Genomic DNA, 16,950 nt, shown 5'->3' with positions numbered 1-16,950 from the left:
CACTGAAGTAGACACCCTACTCTACCTGGCCTATTTATGTAGCATTGTTGGTTTTCACTTGTTTGTATGTTCTCCTGGTATGTGTCCTTTGGTCTCTCACCAATTATTATGTCTTGTCCAACCCTATGGACTGTGAACCTTATCGGGGCGGAAGCTTCCCGAGCCCAGGCACATCACACTGATGACGTTGCCTGATGCCTGTCAGCCCCAGGGAGGCAGGGGGGCCAGGCCAGGTGGAAGGGAGGAAGGGTCTTCTCTGATATGTCCCAGCCCTCTCATGGGGCCTTAGCTTGGGGGCTGCTGTCTGATATTCAAAAGAAAACTGGCAGGGAAATGAGGTTCTAGCACCCCTCTTTTGAGGCTCTCACAGCTTCTGTGAAATGACCCGATGGGGTGCAGCTCCCCAAACCTCCTCCCAGCACCAGTGGTCTCTGCTTCTAGGGTTCCTGGGCAGAACCCTTGGGAGAGTTTGAGAGTTCTTCCTCTTTTTGACTGGAAGGACTTTGTCTGCTGGGAGACCCAGTGCTTCCCCGCAGATCCATACACACCTGCACACACGCACACACATGCACACACATGCACACATGCACACGAGCTGAAGAGAACATCCTTGCCTGTCCTGCCCCATCTCCACCCTTTAAGGAGAACTGAAAACACACTTGATTTCTTGCAGTGGAGGAGACTGTAGGAGTAGGGCAGACACAGGGAGAGAAAAGGGAGGTTACATCACAGGGAAGGTAGGAAAGAGGAAAGAAAAACTCACATATGGAATAAGGGACACTAGTGGTAGGGAAAGAAATTTTATTTTCAAGCTTTTAAGAGAATATTACAAACAACAGAGAGCTTTAAAAAACCCTAAAAACTAGTTTAAAAAAGTACTTGACAGTGTCCCTTTAATACCCATGGATGACGCGGCCATTGTGCAATGACAAGGAGAAACTCTGCAGGTGACCACCCAGGGGCCTTCCTTGGCGGGGTCCCAGGAACAAGCAGGTGGGCTCCAGGGACATGCTCCCTGCTAGGCCCCTGGGCCCACCTGGTTGCCTGGGAAGGACCAGGGCACACTAAGCACAGAGCATTAGCCAAACTGCCTCTTTGGGAGGGTCCCAAGCAGCAAGGAATACTTAGATTGGTCTCCACTCCACACCGTGGGGCACACTGGCCAACCTCCTCCCAACCACTGCAGCTGCTCTCCTGGGAGACCCTGGGTGGGGGATGCCCTGCAGCGGGGGAGTCTGTGCATGTGCCAAGGCAGGAGGGGCATGGCACTGAGCGTGTCCCGGCCGTAGAGTGGGGTTGGGTAGTTGAGAATCTCGCTCCTGGATTGACAGCTTCCAAGGCTGAAGCCACAGCAGCAGAACTGTGCTTGCGATACCCACTGGAGATCTGTACTTTTCTCTAGGCAAGTGCGCATGTGTGTGTGTGTGTGTGTGTGTGCATGTGTTTCCTGTAAACATCTTTGAGCCAAATCACCATAAAATAAAGTAACAAGGGTACAGAAAAACACCCATGTCCAAACTTAAGCCCTTTTTGAGCCCACCTGACATTGGAAGGCTCCAGCGGCTCCCACCGATGTCCCCTCCCTGCACCATCCCCCCCTGCACCATCCCCCCAGGCCCCTACAGCTATCAGCTGGGAGTCAGCATCCTGCCCACCCAGGTGAGCCCAGAAGCCCCCAAGTCTGCGAGTCCCGCCAGCCCTCACCCGTCCCTCCCCCACCCCAACTGCCTGCTGAACAAAGCCCAGGAAGAAACAAAAACAAACTCAAGGTCAGAACTCAGAGGGCCACAGACGCTTTTGCTCTCAGCCCCCTTTGCCTCCAATACCACCACCAGTCTCAGGGCTTTGCCCTCCCACAGCCTCTGCTTCTCCTGGGCGCCTTGCCTGTGGGCGCAGGGGGTGGTCTTGTTCTGTTAGGCGAGGCTCAGCCTGTATTGCACTTCCTCGTTGTGTTTGTGTTGGTTTTCGTTGCTGTTGTCTGGAGAATGGCATTGACTGATAGGAAATCACAAAGCCACTGCTGGCACCAGCCTCATTCTTGCTCCCCAGAGCTCCCTCCGGGCCCCCACCCTCTGTCTGCTCCCAGCGCGCCAGCCCCTGGGCACTACCGGGCCCCCCACACCGGCCCCCAGCCCCTGCGGGCGTGGTCATGGCCTTCCTCCGGGTCTCTCCTCTCACACGGTCGTGACTCTCATGACGAGCTCTCGGCTGCTGCCCTGGGGGCTCCGCTGTTCATGAGGTCTCAAGTGACTCAGGATGTGCAGGATGGTGTAAGCACAGTGGTGATGGGACGGAGGGCCTGAGGGGTGGCTGGCCGCCCGGGCAGGGCCTTGCTCGGGGGCAGGGGTGCCTGCCGCCTCCTCTTCCGAGGGGGGGATATTGGCCTGCGTGGACGAGGAGGTCCGGGGGTTGGTCCTGCCCCCTGACTTTTGATCCTCCAGGTCTTTTGTCTTGTCATAGTTCAGCACTTTCCACTGCTGGTTGACGGCCTGCCACCGTTTGAAGATGCGATACACAGAGGGTCCCTCGTGGATGATGAGACCTGAGGCAGCAGGGAGAGGAGAACACAAAGGCCACGTAAGAGGCAGCAGCTCACCGCCAGGAGAGGACCACGCTCTCCCTGGATTTGCAAATGGACACAGGCACAGGCTCCAGCTCGGAGCCATGTGATCACCAGCCCGGCTTCCTGGACTCACCTAGTCTCCGGGAGGCAGAAGGCGGAAGGACCGTCACACTGAGTGCATGACATAGTTGAGCACCTACATGCAATGCCTTTGCCTAATTCTTCTACTCCACCTCGCCCCCTTCGTGGCTTCACAAAATCCAAACTCACCCACCGAGGCATAACATGAGGCATATTATAATGCCTCACTGAGGCATGGAAGCTTTTGCTCCCTTTGTTACGTATCCATGGCACCCAGTTTATTACGTATCTATGGCGTGTGGGAGAACAGCCCCACAAGAGAGAGTATGAGGGAGACGATGTCCTCAGGGGACAGCTTCAGTTAGGGAGGATGAAAGGGACACACAGAGAAGAGGTTGCCAGTGATGGACCGTGAGGTCCAGAGGACAGTGTGGAGGGGCTGGCAATCGGGGGTCAGAGGAAGGGGTGAGCAGGCCAGGGAAGGGATGACTGTCTGTACAGTGAGGTGTCGGGAGGCCGGGAGGTGGAGAGGGAGGTGACTGGGGATGAGAAGCCCAGTGGGGTTTGTCCTGCAGCAATTGACATCCAGGGGAGGAGCACACACGGATGAGTGGCCCCAGCCTCTGCCACGTGGAACCAAGGCCTCTCCGGCTGCAGCACACTGATTCTAGGAGCTCCCAGAAGCCACTCATGTGGCTTCGTCCTCCGGGACCCCAAGAGTTTCTGAAATCGCACTTTGCTCAGCGAGTGTCCGAGCAGACACTGGAAAAGAGACAGAGTCTCAGGGGTTCCCAGCCCTTTGGGTCTCACCCCTTTGAGGATCGAAAGAAAGGGAAGAACCATCTCCCTGAAAAACAACAACAAAACACACTTTTGTCCTTATAATTTTCCGGGGCTCATAAATCTCCTGAAGACCACCTGTGGACACCCTGATCTGGTCTGATAGATTCTGGACAAGGAAACGTCCTCTCTGTCCCACTCGCCCACCCTCTCCCAAATGCCCCCACGCCCATCATGTCTGTCATCCTGTTGACTATGCACCAGAGCACCCTTGGCACGGAAGCCACCCACTTGTCCATTGATCCCACAAGCCTGTGTGAACATTGATACGCTCGCTCGTCTCTCCAGAGCGTCAGCCCCTTGAGGGCAGGGGCCAGGTCTGCTCGGGTCTCCGGCAGCTAAGGCAGCACCAGGAGTGTAATGAGGCCAGGTGACGATGGGGCACCTAGGGCCTTGGGGGAGAGAGGCAGGGTCTTTCGGAGCCCCAGACTCACTCTTTCTGGTAGGACCCACTGCGCTTGATTCTTAATTAGCTTCTCCATCAGACAGTTTTACCCTGAGTGAAGAGAGTGGCTTAAATTTTTGATCTGAATGCCACCTTCCAATTAGCCGTCTCATGTTCGGGAAGTAATTAAAGCATTTTAATGGATAGATGGCTGAAGGGGAGGAAGGTGCACCTGTTTTTCCAGATAATGGTTGTTTGGCAAAAATGGGAAAAGCAAGAACTACCTCATTCAGATCCACTCCCCTCAGCCCTCGCTGCCTCCTGCTCTACAAATTACATATTGATTCCTGGGGCAGCGATACCAAAACAGCGGGGGACATGGGTGGGGCTCATCTGATAGGGGCAGGTGACCCGGTATGGCGGGAAAGAAGGAAGAGGGCTGGGCAATGGCAGAGAATAGAGGAAGAGATTGAATTAGATTAGGAGACTGGTGGTAAAGGGAGACAGAGAACCAGGAAGAGGAGAAAATGGGGAATTAGGATGAAATGGTAAAATCAGAAATCCAGTAGGGTTTCATTAAGTCCTTTTCTGGGTTTTTAAAATTTAATTTAACAGTTTTCTAGTAACCAGCTACATTGCACCCACCCCTGGGCTGTGTCTGTGGAAAATCCAATTCCAGAAGAATTGCCACCTTCCTCTTCCTAATGTTCGGGGCTCCCCTTCCTCGTATACCTGCAGGCGCCACAGGGTGTCAGAAGCCCCCTCTCCACCCCGCCCCCAACTCCTGCCAGTATCCTGGTTTAAGTGGCAGAAAAGTAGCAGACAGCTCTAGAAAAGTGCTTTTCCAACTTTAATGTGCACCAGAGAGCTTGTTGCAACAGAATCAGTAGGTCAGACTCTCCGTAGGCCTGAGAATTTGCATTTCTGAGAAGCCTCAGGTGAAGCTGATCCACCTGCCTGTGGGCCGCACTTGAGCACTACTGCCTAGAATACGCTCTCTATCCCTGTTCACTGCCTCACGGAAGGCTCTAAATTTTGATCAAAATAGAGCTATAGGTAATTTTGAAAAACAATCTACTTCCAGATGTGCTACACGTGAAAATGTAAAGCAAGTGAAGAAATGGATGCTTTCTGTCCTGGCCCCAGACGCCTTTGGGCCCCGCAGTTCAGTTAACTCGCCAGTGAGTGTGCATTGAGCGTTCAGAGTGTCTGCCACCTACAAGCCTTGTGGCTATAGGTAAGTGACTTCCCCCTTCTGAGACTCAGTTTTCTCATCAGGAAATTGGGGCAAATGTTTCTTTCCTCAGAGGGCTGTTACGAGTTTAAGTGGGGGAGCACGTGCTGTGTGCAGAGGCCGGGCACCGCCTGGCACACATCCAACACGCAAGGTCACGTGGCAGCGATTGTTGTGGGGAGATTACAGGACACAGAAAAAGCCCACTCATATCTCTTCCTCCTTCATTGCCAACCTCATCCCCAAGGCAAGCACCTGCTCTTTCATCTCCTGTTTCCCTTCCCAGTCCTCAGACTGAGCCATTGTTTATAGACAAATAGCATGCTAGAGCTGAAAAGCAGTCTAGAGACCAACTGATTCTGCAGACGTGGAAACAAGGCCTCACACCTGTGCCTCCCTCCCACCACCAGGAATCTTCAGTAGTGACATAGAGGGGTGCTCCCCTCCCCCACAGCGTTCCCCACTGTCAGACAGCTGGGGGCGAGACCTGGTGTCTTACCCTGCCAAACACTCGTCTTCCAGACTCGACCCCTTGAGGACCCAGCCCTGTTCAGAACCTGGACTAAAGAACGTTATCAGGCAAGCAGGAGAAAGGAAGAAATATAACTAGCAATTTTTGGTGGGTTCAGGGGGTGCTGCTGGGAGATGCCAGACTGGCAATGCCTCCACCTGCCCAGCATTCTCCACAGGTACATCTTCATGCTTCTCGTAGGTGTGGCCAGCCTGTATTTCATGTAAGTTATCACCAAGTTACAAAAGTAGTTTATTTAAGCAAACATGCCCAAAATTTCTATATCTAATAAGAGTTGTATCTTTTAAAAGTTTACTCTTAGGAACTGGGGTAGTTTCTCCTAGTGGGCTATCCCAGTACAGAACATTTCTGGAAATTTCTCAATGAGATTGGCTTTCTGTGGCAGAGATGGCTAATTGTTCCCCAAAAATCCACACTCCTCTTCCTTAGTATAGAGTTGCCACTGAGGAGGATACATTTTCCAGCTTTTTGTACCCAAGTGGGACCAGGTGACAAGTGCTGATTGTGAACATGAGTCAGACCAAAATTTAAGAAATGGGTATGGAGGAAAAAAATGGGTGGGGTGAGGTAGGAGGATGACTCATTCACACTCTCTCATATTGCCTTTTTTTTTTTTCCCTGAGACAGGGTCTCACTCTGTCACACAGGCTAGAGTGCAATGGCTTCATCATAGCTCACTGCAACCTCAACTCCTGGGATCAAGTGATCCTCCTGCCTCAGCCTCCTGAGTAGCTGGAACTGCAGGCGTGCACTACCACACCTGGCTAATTTTTTCTATTTTTACTAAAGACAGGGTCTCACTCTTGCTCAGTTTGGTCTCAAACTCCCGACCTCAAGGGATCCTCCTGCCTTGGCCTCCAAAAGTGCTAAGATTACAGGTGTGAGCCCCCAAGCCCAGCCATCTCTCGTATTTTCTACTAGTTGGAGGCAAAAGGTCAGAAGCTTGAGGGGCCGGTGAATTACTGTGTAGAACAGAATCTTCCACTGCTCAGAAACTTCTGTTGAGTTAAACCGGTGACATGTGGGATTTATTTTTTTTTTTTTACTATCTCCTGAAGTTACCCTAACTAATATATCTTCAGTGCTAGGTTAGGGGCCAAAAAAGAAAAGTTTGTGGCTTGATGGCCTGTTTCATGTCGTCCCCGAAATGTATTAGCTGGCTTGAGCATCCACCTTATTTATCAGATCAGCGCTATTTCTAGCCACAAACCCCCTGCCAACAGACATGCCACTCCTGAATCTGTTCTATGCCAAAGACAGTTCCCACGAGATGTTCCTAAAATATTTTGAGCTTTGTCAGCACAACTGGAATAAGCGAAGTGCCTCCCGAGGGGTCTCCTTTGCAGGGGACAGTGCTCATTTGGCATATCTGCTTCTAAATCAGTCATTTCCATGTCTGAGCATCCGGCAGCTCAGCTATGGAGAGAGGCGGCCATGCCCAGGAAGCCCCGGGTGGGAGGGAGTGAGCTGTCAGGCAATCCAGAAAACTGGACAAGCCACATGCAGACAGCAGAACGCAGGTGGGCGTCCTCTTGCCCACTTCTGTGGCTGATGCTTCTCACGTCAGCTGCTTGGCCCAGCTGGCGCCACTAGGGATCCCCTGCGGTCACTGTCATCAGCCTCCCGGAGCCCGGACGTCTTCTCACAACAGAAGCAACTTCACAGTCCTAGGATGTGGGCCCTGGGAGGACCTTGGAGGTTATCAGGCTCAACCCTCCCGTTTTATAGATGACGCAACTAGCTGTGCAGGGAGGAAGTAACTGCCCAAGGTCACATAGGTGGGCAGTGGCTACTCGGGTCCTCAGACCCGGATCCTCTCTTCCTAGCGTCTCTGCTGCACCCGCTGCCTCCACCGAACGTTCAGAGTTTCCTAGTCAGAGAATTAAAAGGTTTGACAGGCGGGGTCATTTCTATCCAGAAGGAGAGAAGAAAGGAAGGAATTTCTGTGCCATATATGTGTTTTGTAGTTCATGTGAATTAAAATTAGGTTTGGAAAAGAAAATGTTTCAACAATCCTGCTGCCCCCCCCCCACCCCCACCGTTTGCTATAAAATGAGATTTAAATCCCTTTATCTCAGAGGACAGGGGCCAGGCGTCTCTACAGCACTGGAAAGAACCTCAGGGGACCACACACAGAAGAAGATTTAACACAGGGTTTTTCTATAATTTTGTTAATTACCATATTGCACTGTTTTAAAGCTTTGGAAGTAATTTCAGACATCCCTCTCCTTCCTTCCTCTGACCCCATTCCACTCACAAGTAAAAAACAAACAGGATGAGGATGAGGTCCTCATTTTTGCAGTTGATTTTTTGACAGCCCATCTCTTAGGTCTGTGGAGTAAAAAAAAAAAAAAAAATGTTTTTTTGGTGCCAAAGCCCTTAATTAATTTGCTCTTGTTAAATCCAAATAACTTGACCCACTGGAGCAGAGAATGCCCCATTTGTTTGCTGGGAGGCTCTGTCAGCTTCTCTGCTGCAGAAGACAGCGTCATTAGCGATGACGGAAGAGGAGGCAGGTGGAAGGAGGACATTAGGTGTAATCAGATCTTCTCATTGAGGGGACACGGGGGAGGGAGCCTGACCCTTCCATAAAAGGCGCTGCTCCAAATAAGAGCAGACTTTTAATTCTGTCTGGCTCTCTCTGTATCTAGGCTGTGGCTGGATTCAGACTCGAACAGTTTCTGCAAACCCTGACTGAGTGCCCACCCCGAGGGCATCTACCCTGCCCCCGTGCCCCTACCCAGGTCACTGACAGTTATGGTGGCAGTTATGGGCCACCTTTGCCTGTGCCATCTCATTCAAATCGAGGATGGGATTATCATCCCATTTCACAGATGAGGAGAGGGAAGTACAGAGAAGTCGTACAAATCCCTCAAGGTTAGTAAGAAACTGAGCGAGCCGTGGCCCCAAGCGTCAGGCCATTCTGTGGCTCTGCTACTGCACTCTGCAAACCCACCACTCTGGCACTTGTGACTCAGTCTCTCCTGTTTTCTCTGCTTCTCTGTCTTCATCCATCCCTTAAATGTTTACTGTCCCTCCAGTCCTCTGTCTTTAGCCACCTACTCTCTAAACAATCCTCCTACGTTATCTCATCAAAACCCACAGCTTCACCTGCCTCTTACGTTGACCTCCAAATCTGTCTTCAAATCTTATTATCCAACTGCCTGCAGAAAACTAGGAACACAACAGAGATTCTTAACCCGCCCTTTTCACCACCCCCTGTCCCATAAGTCACCAGCCCTTGTCAGAACAGGCCCGATGCCCCCAATATCTTCCTCTGCATCCCAGGAGGGGGGCACTTGTGTGCTATAAAACGCCCTCTCCCTCCTTCTACCCTGACCAAGGGATCGAGTCCTGGCACTGCCTTCTCCTCCCTGCAGTCCATAACATACTCCATGTGTCTTTTTCTTCTACTGCAAACTCTTGGCTTAGGAACTGGCTCTTGCCTCTCTGCCTGGATTTTAGGCTTAAGATGGTCCTTTTATTTTGGTGCCCTTGCCACAGACATACCCTTTGGTTGTCCTTGTTCCACCCATTGACCATCCCATTCTCATGCTCAGCTGTGGTGCCCAGTCCGTGCTCAAGCCAGAGCTGGGGGCTCCCAGTCTCCTGGAAGGGCCCCAGACAGTCCCATCGAGTCTACATCCTAAATACCTCTCAAGGTCATCCCTATACTTCTTCCCCACTGCATTGCATCTCTTTGCTTCCTGCTTAGACCATTATGAGCATTTTCCAGCTGGTCTCTCCCTACCTCCAGCCTGTCCAGCTCTGACCCATTCTCCCCACAGGTGCTAGAGTTATCAGTTTAGAAGACACATCTGATCATATTTCTTTCCTGTTTAAAATTTTATCAACACCTCGCCATCGCCAGCAAGGTCAATGAGTGGCTCAGCTCATGACTCAAGACCCTGTTGGCTTTGGCCCCCACCAGCCATTCCAGCCCCACTGCCCATCACCTACCTCCCAGCCTGGCTGTTTGTGTTGAGCTGTACCAACCCTCCAAAGCTGCCTAAGCACACCTCGTTCACTCATGGCTCTGTGCCTCTACACATGCTAGTTCCTCTACCTGGAATGTTCTTCCCCCTTCTTCTGCACAAACTTTGATTTGTCTTTTGAAACTAGCTCAAGTACAGAGTTCCTTCCCTCAGCAAGCCTTCCTGAGAAGACTCTTCCCAAGAGAGAGAGCACACTGCTCCCCGCTCTACCTTCCTCTGCACCCTCCACAGCCCCCCGCTGTGTTGTGATGGATTTGTAGACTGGGAGCTCCTTGAGGACGAGGAACTGTGTCTCATTCATCTCTTTGTTCATGCTCCCTAGTTTGGGGAACAAAGCAGCCAATACGTGCAACTGGATGAATGGCCATGACCATCCCCAGCCCCCTCTGACTCAGGTTTCTTCTCCCTCCTGCACCCCTTGTCCAGACCTCGTGCCGGCTCTCATTACATGGGGATCAGCGATCACCTTGTCTGCCTCCCCCAGGAGACGTAAGATCCTTGAGAGCAGACGACTCTCCTGTTTGAGTGTGTATACCCAGCACCCTCTCGGTAAATATTTTTGAATGAATAAATGGGTGGCTTCCCCAAGTTCATGTTAACTAGTAGATTTAGCTTCCCCCACCCCAAGTACCTTCCACCAGAGTGTCTCACAGGGAGACAAACCGTCAAATTCCATCTTGACTTCTCAAGCTTCCCTCTAAGTTGCTGATCACAAAGGAGATGCAACACTGGCCAACCTCCCAAACCCTGAACACAGGACAGGACCCGCCGGGACTCACCACTTGTCTGATTCTTACCAGCGGTTTCCCCACCCAAGCTCTGCACTTGCCATTTCACAGAGCGTTCGGGGATGAAATAGGCAGTAGAGAGCACCCTGCAGTTGGAGCCAGAGGTTCTTGGTCTAACCCTCAGCTCCACCATTTGCTGAGCTGTGTGACCTGGAGCACAGTTGCTTTCAGCCTTTCCTCACCTGCTAAATATGGGTCATAATACCCACCCTGCTATCTTTTAGGGTTGTTGTGCCCTTAATCAGTTCCTCACTGTCCTTGCAGGGATGTGATGGTTTGCTCTTTCACAGTGGCATGCACTGGTCTAGAAAGTTAGGGCTCTAAGCCAAGACATGCTTTGTCTGTAGAGGCAGCTTGTGTCACTACATGCACAGCCCGCTGCTATGACCAAGTCCAATGCCATTCATTGTCCTTAACTCTGGAGCTGTGCCACAGCAAACGGGGAACTCAGACCCTCCTGGTAATTATCTCCAGCAGAAGCCTTCAGTGGGCACCGAAGGCCATTCTCTGAGTCATGCACTGGAGTCTTCTCACTGACCACTGATCGTCCCGGAAGCCAGCCGGGTGGCCTCAGCCGGGCGTGGGGCTGATGTAGCTCCACGGCAGGGGGTATCTTCAGAGCCACGGTCGGCGCCATGGAGTTTCTCCTCAGCGTCCCTCCCACTCTCATGAGCTCTCCCTCAGCATGCCGCTCCAATTGGGAAGGAAAATATGCTTTTAGGGATTCATTAAAACTACCCATTTTATATTTACTCATATTCGTTACTAGCTGTGGCCATTTAACAGTCTTGGGGAGGGAATAGATAAATTGTTCCTGGTATCTGAAAACTGAGGAAAGTCCAGAGACTCATAGCAGCAGATGGTCTTGTTCCTCTCCTCTTACTCAGCCTTCTGAGCTAACACAGGGCTATACTTGTTTTCTTTTTATCCAGGGGCTGAACTGCCCCATCCATCCACGGAGCTTGGGTATGTGGATATGGATTCTTCCACTCAGCATTGGTTTTCAGCCAACATTTCCTGAGAACACACACCTCTCCCAGCATCCTTCCACCCACCCTCTGCGAGGGAGCCTCTTCCTCCTCTTCCCACTCCCAACAAATCACCTTCATCCACTCTCTCAGGACTTTTGGAAGGGAGGCTTTCCTTTTTCCACTGGAGTAAACTCACTTATCAGGTTTTGAAACTGGGGAGTGCCTGAAAAGTAGATAATTATCCCCCTGTGGCTCTCTTGCCTATTTTTCTGTCTTCAGGGGGCAAGAAGACCACCTCGTGGCTCCTTCTGGCAGAACCAGCCAGGTCTCTGCCCCCTGTTCTAACTTCTCTGCCTCTCACTGGTTCAGCAGTAAGTCAGGTGTGGGTGGCCAGAGGTCCGGGTTCACCTACAGGGGCGGGAGGCAGTAGGAGAGGGGTGATGGGATACTGTCTCCTTCTCGCAGAACAAACTGGACTCTGGGTTGGCATTCTCGCTCTTTTCCCCTGGAAGTCTGATGAAGGGGGAGTGTCAGCTGTGTTACAGTATTGCCTGGAGTGGGGGTCACCCTTGCTTGGTGGGGGCTTCACTGTGGGAGGCTGTGGCCTTGGGCTGCCCTGAGTACAGTGACTTGAATGGACTTGACCTCTGTGGGGACCCTGGAAGCTAAGCCCAGGTGGCCCCTGCACCCAGTGTTGTGGATCTCATCTCCTTGCCCCTGAGCTATTGTTTGGGAGCTGAGAGACCAGCCCTGGGCTAGAATGTGGCATATGGTGAGAACCCCCCTGCAGAGGTGAGCCCGACTTGCCGTGCCAGGGGCTGTGGCTGCCGCCCTACATCCCCCTAAGTGAATCTGATGCCACGTGTGCTCTCCGGTAGTCCCCTTGAGGCAGAATGTCCAGTTGAGCCTAAAAATAAAGGTGACCCGGCATTGTGGGCTCCACCTGATTATCCCTCCAGAGACCCCCTGAAACGCAGATACTTTTACACCCATTTGCCAGTGCTATGCGTTTTCCCCCTACTGGCCAGAACACTGCAGAGGAGAAATGACCGATACTTGAATTTCACCCTTAAAAACCGCCATCATCCCTACTGATGATCATTGCCATCACCAAAGCCCCATGACTGCACCCACAAGAATCTGCTTGTGGATTCTCACTATTGCCTGTCACCTCCCACTCTCTTGTCTAGATCCCATATCACTCCCTTTTTTTTTTCTTCTCCCAGCATTTTCCCCTATGGACAGCCTCTCCTAGAAAAACTCTGAACTGAGAGTCCTACTCTGCCGCCTGAGACAGCCTGAGACAGATCCTTCAGTTTTAGTTTCACAATCTGGAAAATGAGAAGAATAATCCTTGTCCCCAGGGACATGCTCTGAAACGGAATTAGCTCCTATTATTAACATAATCACTAGAATGATAGAGCAGTCCAAGCTCCTTGAAGGTGAGATGATCCAACTGTCAATATATCTGACCACTTCTAGATGGCACCAAAAGCAATTAGGGTCCCTATGCATTCCCCTCCCGTCCAACGGCTGTCTCCAAGCAGTCGCTGGCTTGTCATAGCAGAATGGACAGACTGTGGTGTGGCTTTGCATCCTGGGTTATTATGTTTTCCTAAAAGCAGGGAAGAAAGGAAAACAATGTGAAAACTCTCAATATTCAGTTCACTCTTCTTCTACCACAAATTGAAGCACTGAGTGCCCCGTGTGTACAAGAAAAAGAATGAGAGAGACAGAAGTGGGCCGGGGAGAAGATAGACAGAAAGAGCCAAATAAGAGACGAAGGAGGAGAGTGGCACCAAGCCCTGCTCAGAGGAGGCTCCATGAGCAGGAGAGACCAGTGCAGCAGGCCGGCCAGGGCAGGAGCGCTGGTGGCTCAGAGCCATAGGGAGGCCCTGGAAGTGGGCCCAGATGCACTCACAGTCACAGGTGGCATCATTAGATATCCCATAAGTCACACCATGGGACTCCCGCTATCTGATGTAACAGGGCTAATGGACAGAGTACTGGACTCTGAATCAGGAGACCTTGCTTCTAATCAGCCAAGAACCCTGAGCAAACTCCTTCCCTTCTCTGAGCCCTTGTTCCCTCAGCTGCAAAAAAGGGGGTTGTACTGGTCAGTCACATGATCTCTTCTGTGTTCAACTCAGTCTTCACATCTGTGGAGTTATCAGCAGTGGATGGTGTTTGTGCTCCTCTCTCTTGCTCACACTCCCTCCCAGGAAGGAGGAATAAACCTCCCCATCCCACCACCCAATTGATGTTGGGCTTACTGGTGACTTGCATTGGCCAGTGGGCTGTGGGCAGAAGGGACAGTGCACCAGTTCTGAGCAGAGCTTTGAAAAGCATTGCAAGTTTCCACCAGCCCACCTGTGCTCCTGCACTTGGCTAGGAGAAGAGCCTGCCCCAGTAGTCCCTGCTCCTTTAGCTTGGGTCCCAGCATGAGGAGACACTCGGAGCAGGTGTGGACCCAGGGCATAGCCAGAAGCTAAGCCCAGCCATGTCCAGCAGAACCACAGCCATCTCACAAACTCCCAGTGGGAAATAAATGTTTGTCGTAAGACACTGCGATTTTGGAATTGTTTGTTATTGCAGCCAACACTGACTAATACGCCATGTGATGGGAAAGCATTATCTCAGAGAAGCACACGTCAGGGACTGAGCTAAAGCCTGCCTGAAGGAGAATGAAGGGCAGCTGGAGGGGCCCCTACAGGAAGGCCCTCCTCTGATTTCCTCTCCATGCCAGAGCTGCTGCAAACCTCCATATGGAGACGCACCTGGCTTTTGGCATCAACAATCTAGTGCTCGGCAGGGTAGGGGGAGGGTTTGGTGGGAGGGGAAGGTAAATTAGAATGCATCAATGTCAAGTTCTTCCCCACTCACAGTCTTCCAAATCTGGGCTGTCTGTTCCTCTCACTGCCTAGGTGCCATAATTAAAAGGCTCTTGAACTTGGAGTTGATATATTGGTTTTGCTAGCATGGAGAGGCAGCAAGATGGCTTAGACACGTTTATGAGCTCCAGCATCCCTGGTCTCTGGCTGCTGCGACCAGTATGCAAGTCTCCAGGCCCTTCTAATTCCTAATATTAAAGGACCCCAGAGAAATTCACATCGACATTATCCCAGCCAAATTCTAGCTAATAGATATTTTCCTGCCAAACAGAGCAGTGTCACATGTTTAATACAATACACACACTAATGCCCAGAGAAGACAGCTTGGAACTCTCATGCTCCCATTCTGTGACCTAGAGGACAAGATGCAAGTCCCAGGTTAGGACGTGTGGCCAGTGCTTAAGCACACTTCATCTCACTCGGAGAACCCAGGCCACTCCTCGCCCCTCAGTTGCTTTGATCAAACCTTCAACCACAATCATATGCTGGGGGAAAAAAAGACCCAGCCCTCTACCACCCACCCCAACATGGTAGTACAGAGGAGGCATATAAACTTGCGAATGGAGTCAGAGAAGAAGCAGGAACTAAACTTGTTTCTAAAACACTGACGCCATGAGAGTACAGAAGTCCAGGGTGAAGCAGGGGGAGCATTCCACTTCCCACTCCCAAAGGGGCCCCTGGAGCTGTGCATGGGGCCCCAGCACCACACCCAGCCGGAAAACCACTAGAGAAACCTGGGCCTTGGCATAGGCTTATAGAAAGCCAGAAAAAAGGGAGGGCAGATGCCATTGTGGCTGTTTCTAGGCATTTTGCTGTGAAGAGAACGGAACTGAGTGTATAGGCATTCGGTGTCATGCTTGGCAGCGTGGGGTACACAGTGGAGAAGAGGCCTTGCACACCTGCTGGAGGCATATAGACCTGTCAACTGACCCTCCCCAAATCTCCCCAGAGCCAAGCCTCCTTGCTGTTACCTTCAGCTGGACAAGACAGATTTGCTCGGGAAAGATTTAGATGTTCCTTCTTTGCCCTGCCTCCTCCACTTTCCCACGCACCCCTCCAGTCTAAGCCACTGGCCTCTCCCCAGCTCACAGGTCTGAAGCTGGGTGCCACACCTGCTTTGGCCTCCCACACAGAGGGATCCCGAGGGATCTGCGCATCACACTGCTGTGTGGCTCGCCACACCCCAAGGAGACACGCCCCAGACCCACCTATGCACACCACGTCCATGAAGCCGTACATCCCGTAGCAGATCTGGAAGAGAAGATCTTGACGCTGCCATTTTGCCGAGGGACTGAAGGTCGACCAGATGAGCCAAGAGATGCTGGCGATGAGGAAGAGGGAACCCAGGATGGCGGCGGCAATCTGAACCTTCTCGATGACCGTCAGAGAGATGGCCTGCCACTGGGAAGACAGGGGACAGGTCAGCTGTTGCTCGAACACCCTCACCCCGTCCCCACCCCTCTTTCTTATGCTGCTCCAACCACTCACCTCCGATTTGGCATTTAAACCAAGGGCATTCCAACTTGTAGTGCAATGGACATTTTTGTGGGTTTCTGAGGTTCACCCACACCAAGTGATTGCTATTCATTGTAAGGAGGGGGTTGTGGGCAGGCATGGCTGGGAAGGAGGATAATGATATAGACAGAGAAATGGAGGGAGACATGAAAATGCAGAGCTAGTGTGGTGGCGTTTCAGGGCCCCAGAATATTCTTTTCAGAACAATATGTTCTATTTTCTCACTAATAGGTTCTGAGAGAGCACGGGCCCCCCCTTTTTTTTCCTTTGGCGTATTTTCTGTGATACCACCTTGCATGCAACGTAATTTATATATGCTGGAGATTGCCAGTTCAACAGACAAAGAGAGGACACAGGATAAGAAAAACAGTTTAGAATTTACTGAATGTATACCAACACTGATATTTCATTTTTTTGAACAGGAAAAGCACTGTACTTATGGCAGTATTGATGGATGGGTTAAAGGCTGGGGTGTGGGTGAGTTTCAACTCTGTCATTTGTAATTCTGATTCTATGGCTGGTCTGGGCAGCATGGGCCTAAATGAGCCAGGAGCTGGATTTTAACTTGGGCCTTATGCACACACTTACTCATGTCTTGAGTATTGTCTACGTGCTGCCCGCTATGCCAGGGGCTGGATATTAGGCATGAGGCAAAGACAGACAAGGTTCTTGCCCTTATGGTACTTACAGTCTAAGGAACTTAGATAACCAAATAATTATTTACAACTACAATTCATCAGGGTAAGAAAGGAAGGAACATGGCACAGTGAGAGCCTATGATATTGGGATCTGACTTTCCAGAGGAAGGGAATCTTGAGCTGAGTAGGCATTTACTAGGCAAAGAAAGCAGGAAAGAGGGCTCCAGCAGCAGGAAGAGCATGTGCAAAGGCCCTGTGCCAGAAGAAAGCATGGTGAGTATGAAAACCCGGAAGAAGGTCCGAGTGGGTGGAGTGCAGAGAGCAAAGGAGTTGTGGGATGAAACTACCGAAAAAGTAGGGAGGGGAGACCACCCTGAATCTTGTAGAATAGGCACACATTTTGGACTTTGTCCTAAGAGTAAACATGATGCCATGAATGGTTTCAAGCAGGGAACTGACAGGATCAGATTTGGGAAGGTGGGGGGAAGGACATCCTCTGATTGGAGAGGTGTGCATG

The 16,950-nt window shown here is 51.3% G+C and overlaps 1 protein-coding gene across 1 annotated transcript in view; it reads right to left on the bottom strand.

Annotated features, from left to right (window-relative positions):
- Positions 1-2,174: 2,174 nt before the first annotated feature.
- Positions 2,175-16,950, bottom strand: part of MARCHF4 (membrane associated ring-CH-type finger 4) — a 92,905-nt gene continuing 78,129 nt past the window's right edge. Inside the window, exons 3-4 of the mRNA XM_069467367.1 lie at positions 15,489-15,681; positions 2,175-2,542 (exon numbers count right to left, since the gene is read on the bottom strand). Coding sequence (XP_069323468.1) covers positions 2,175-2,542; positions 15,489-15,681 — 561 coding nt within the window. The remainder of the gene's footprint in view (positions 2,543-15,488; positions 15,682-16,950) is intronic.

Source organism: Eulemur rufifrons, chromosome 1, assembly GCF_041146395.1.
Source record: "Eulemur rufifrons isolate Redbay chromosome 1, OSU_ERuf_1, whole genome shotgun sequence".
Taxonomy (NCBI): domain Eukaryota; kingdom Metazoa; phylum Chordata; class Mammalia; order Primates; family Lemuridae; genus Eulemur; species Eulemur rufifrons.
This window is presented reverse-complemented; position numbering and strand designations above follow the sequence as displayed.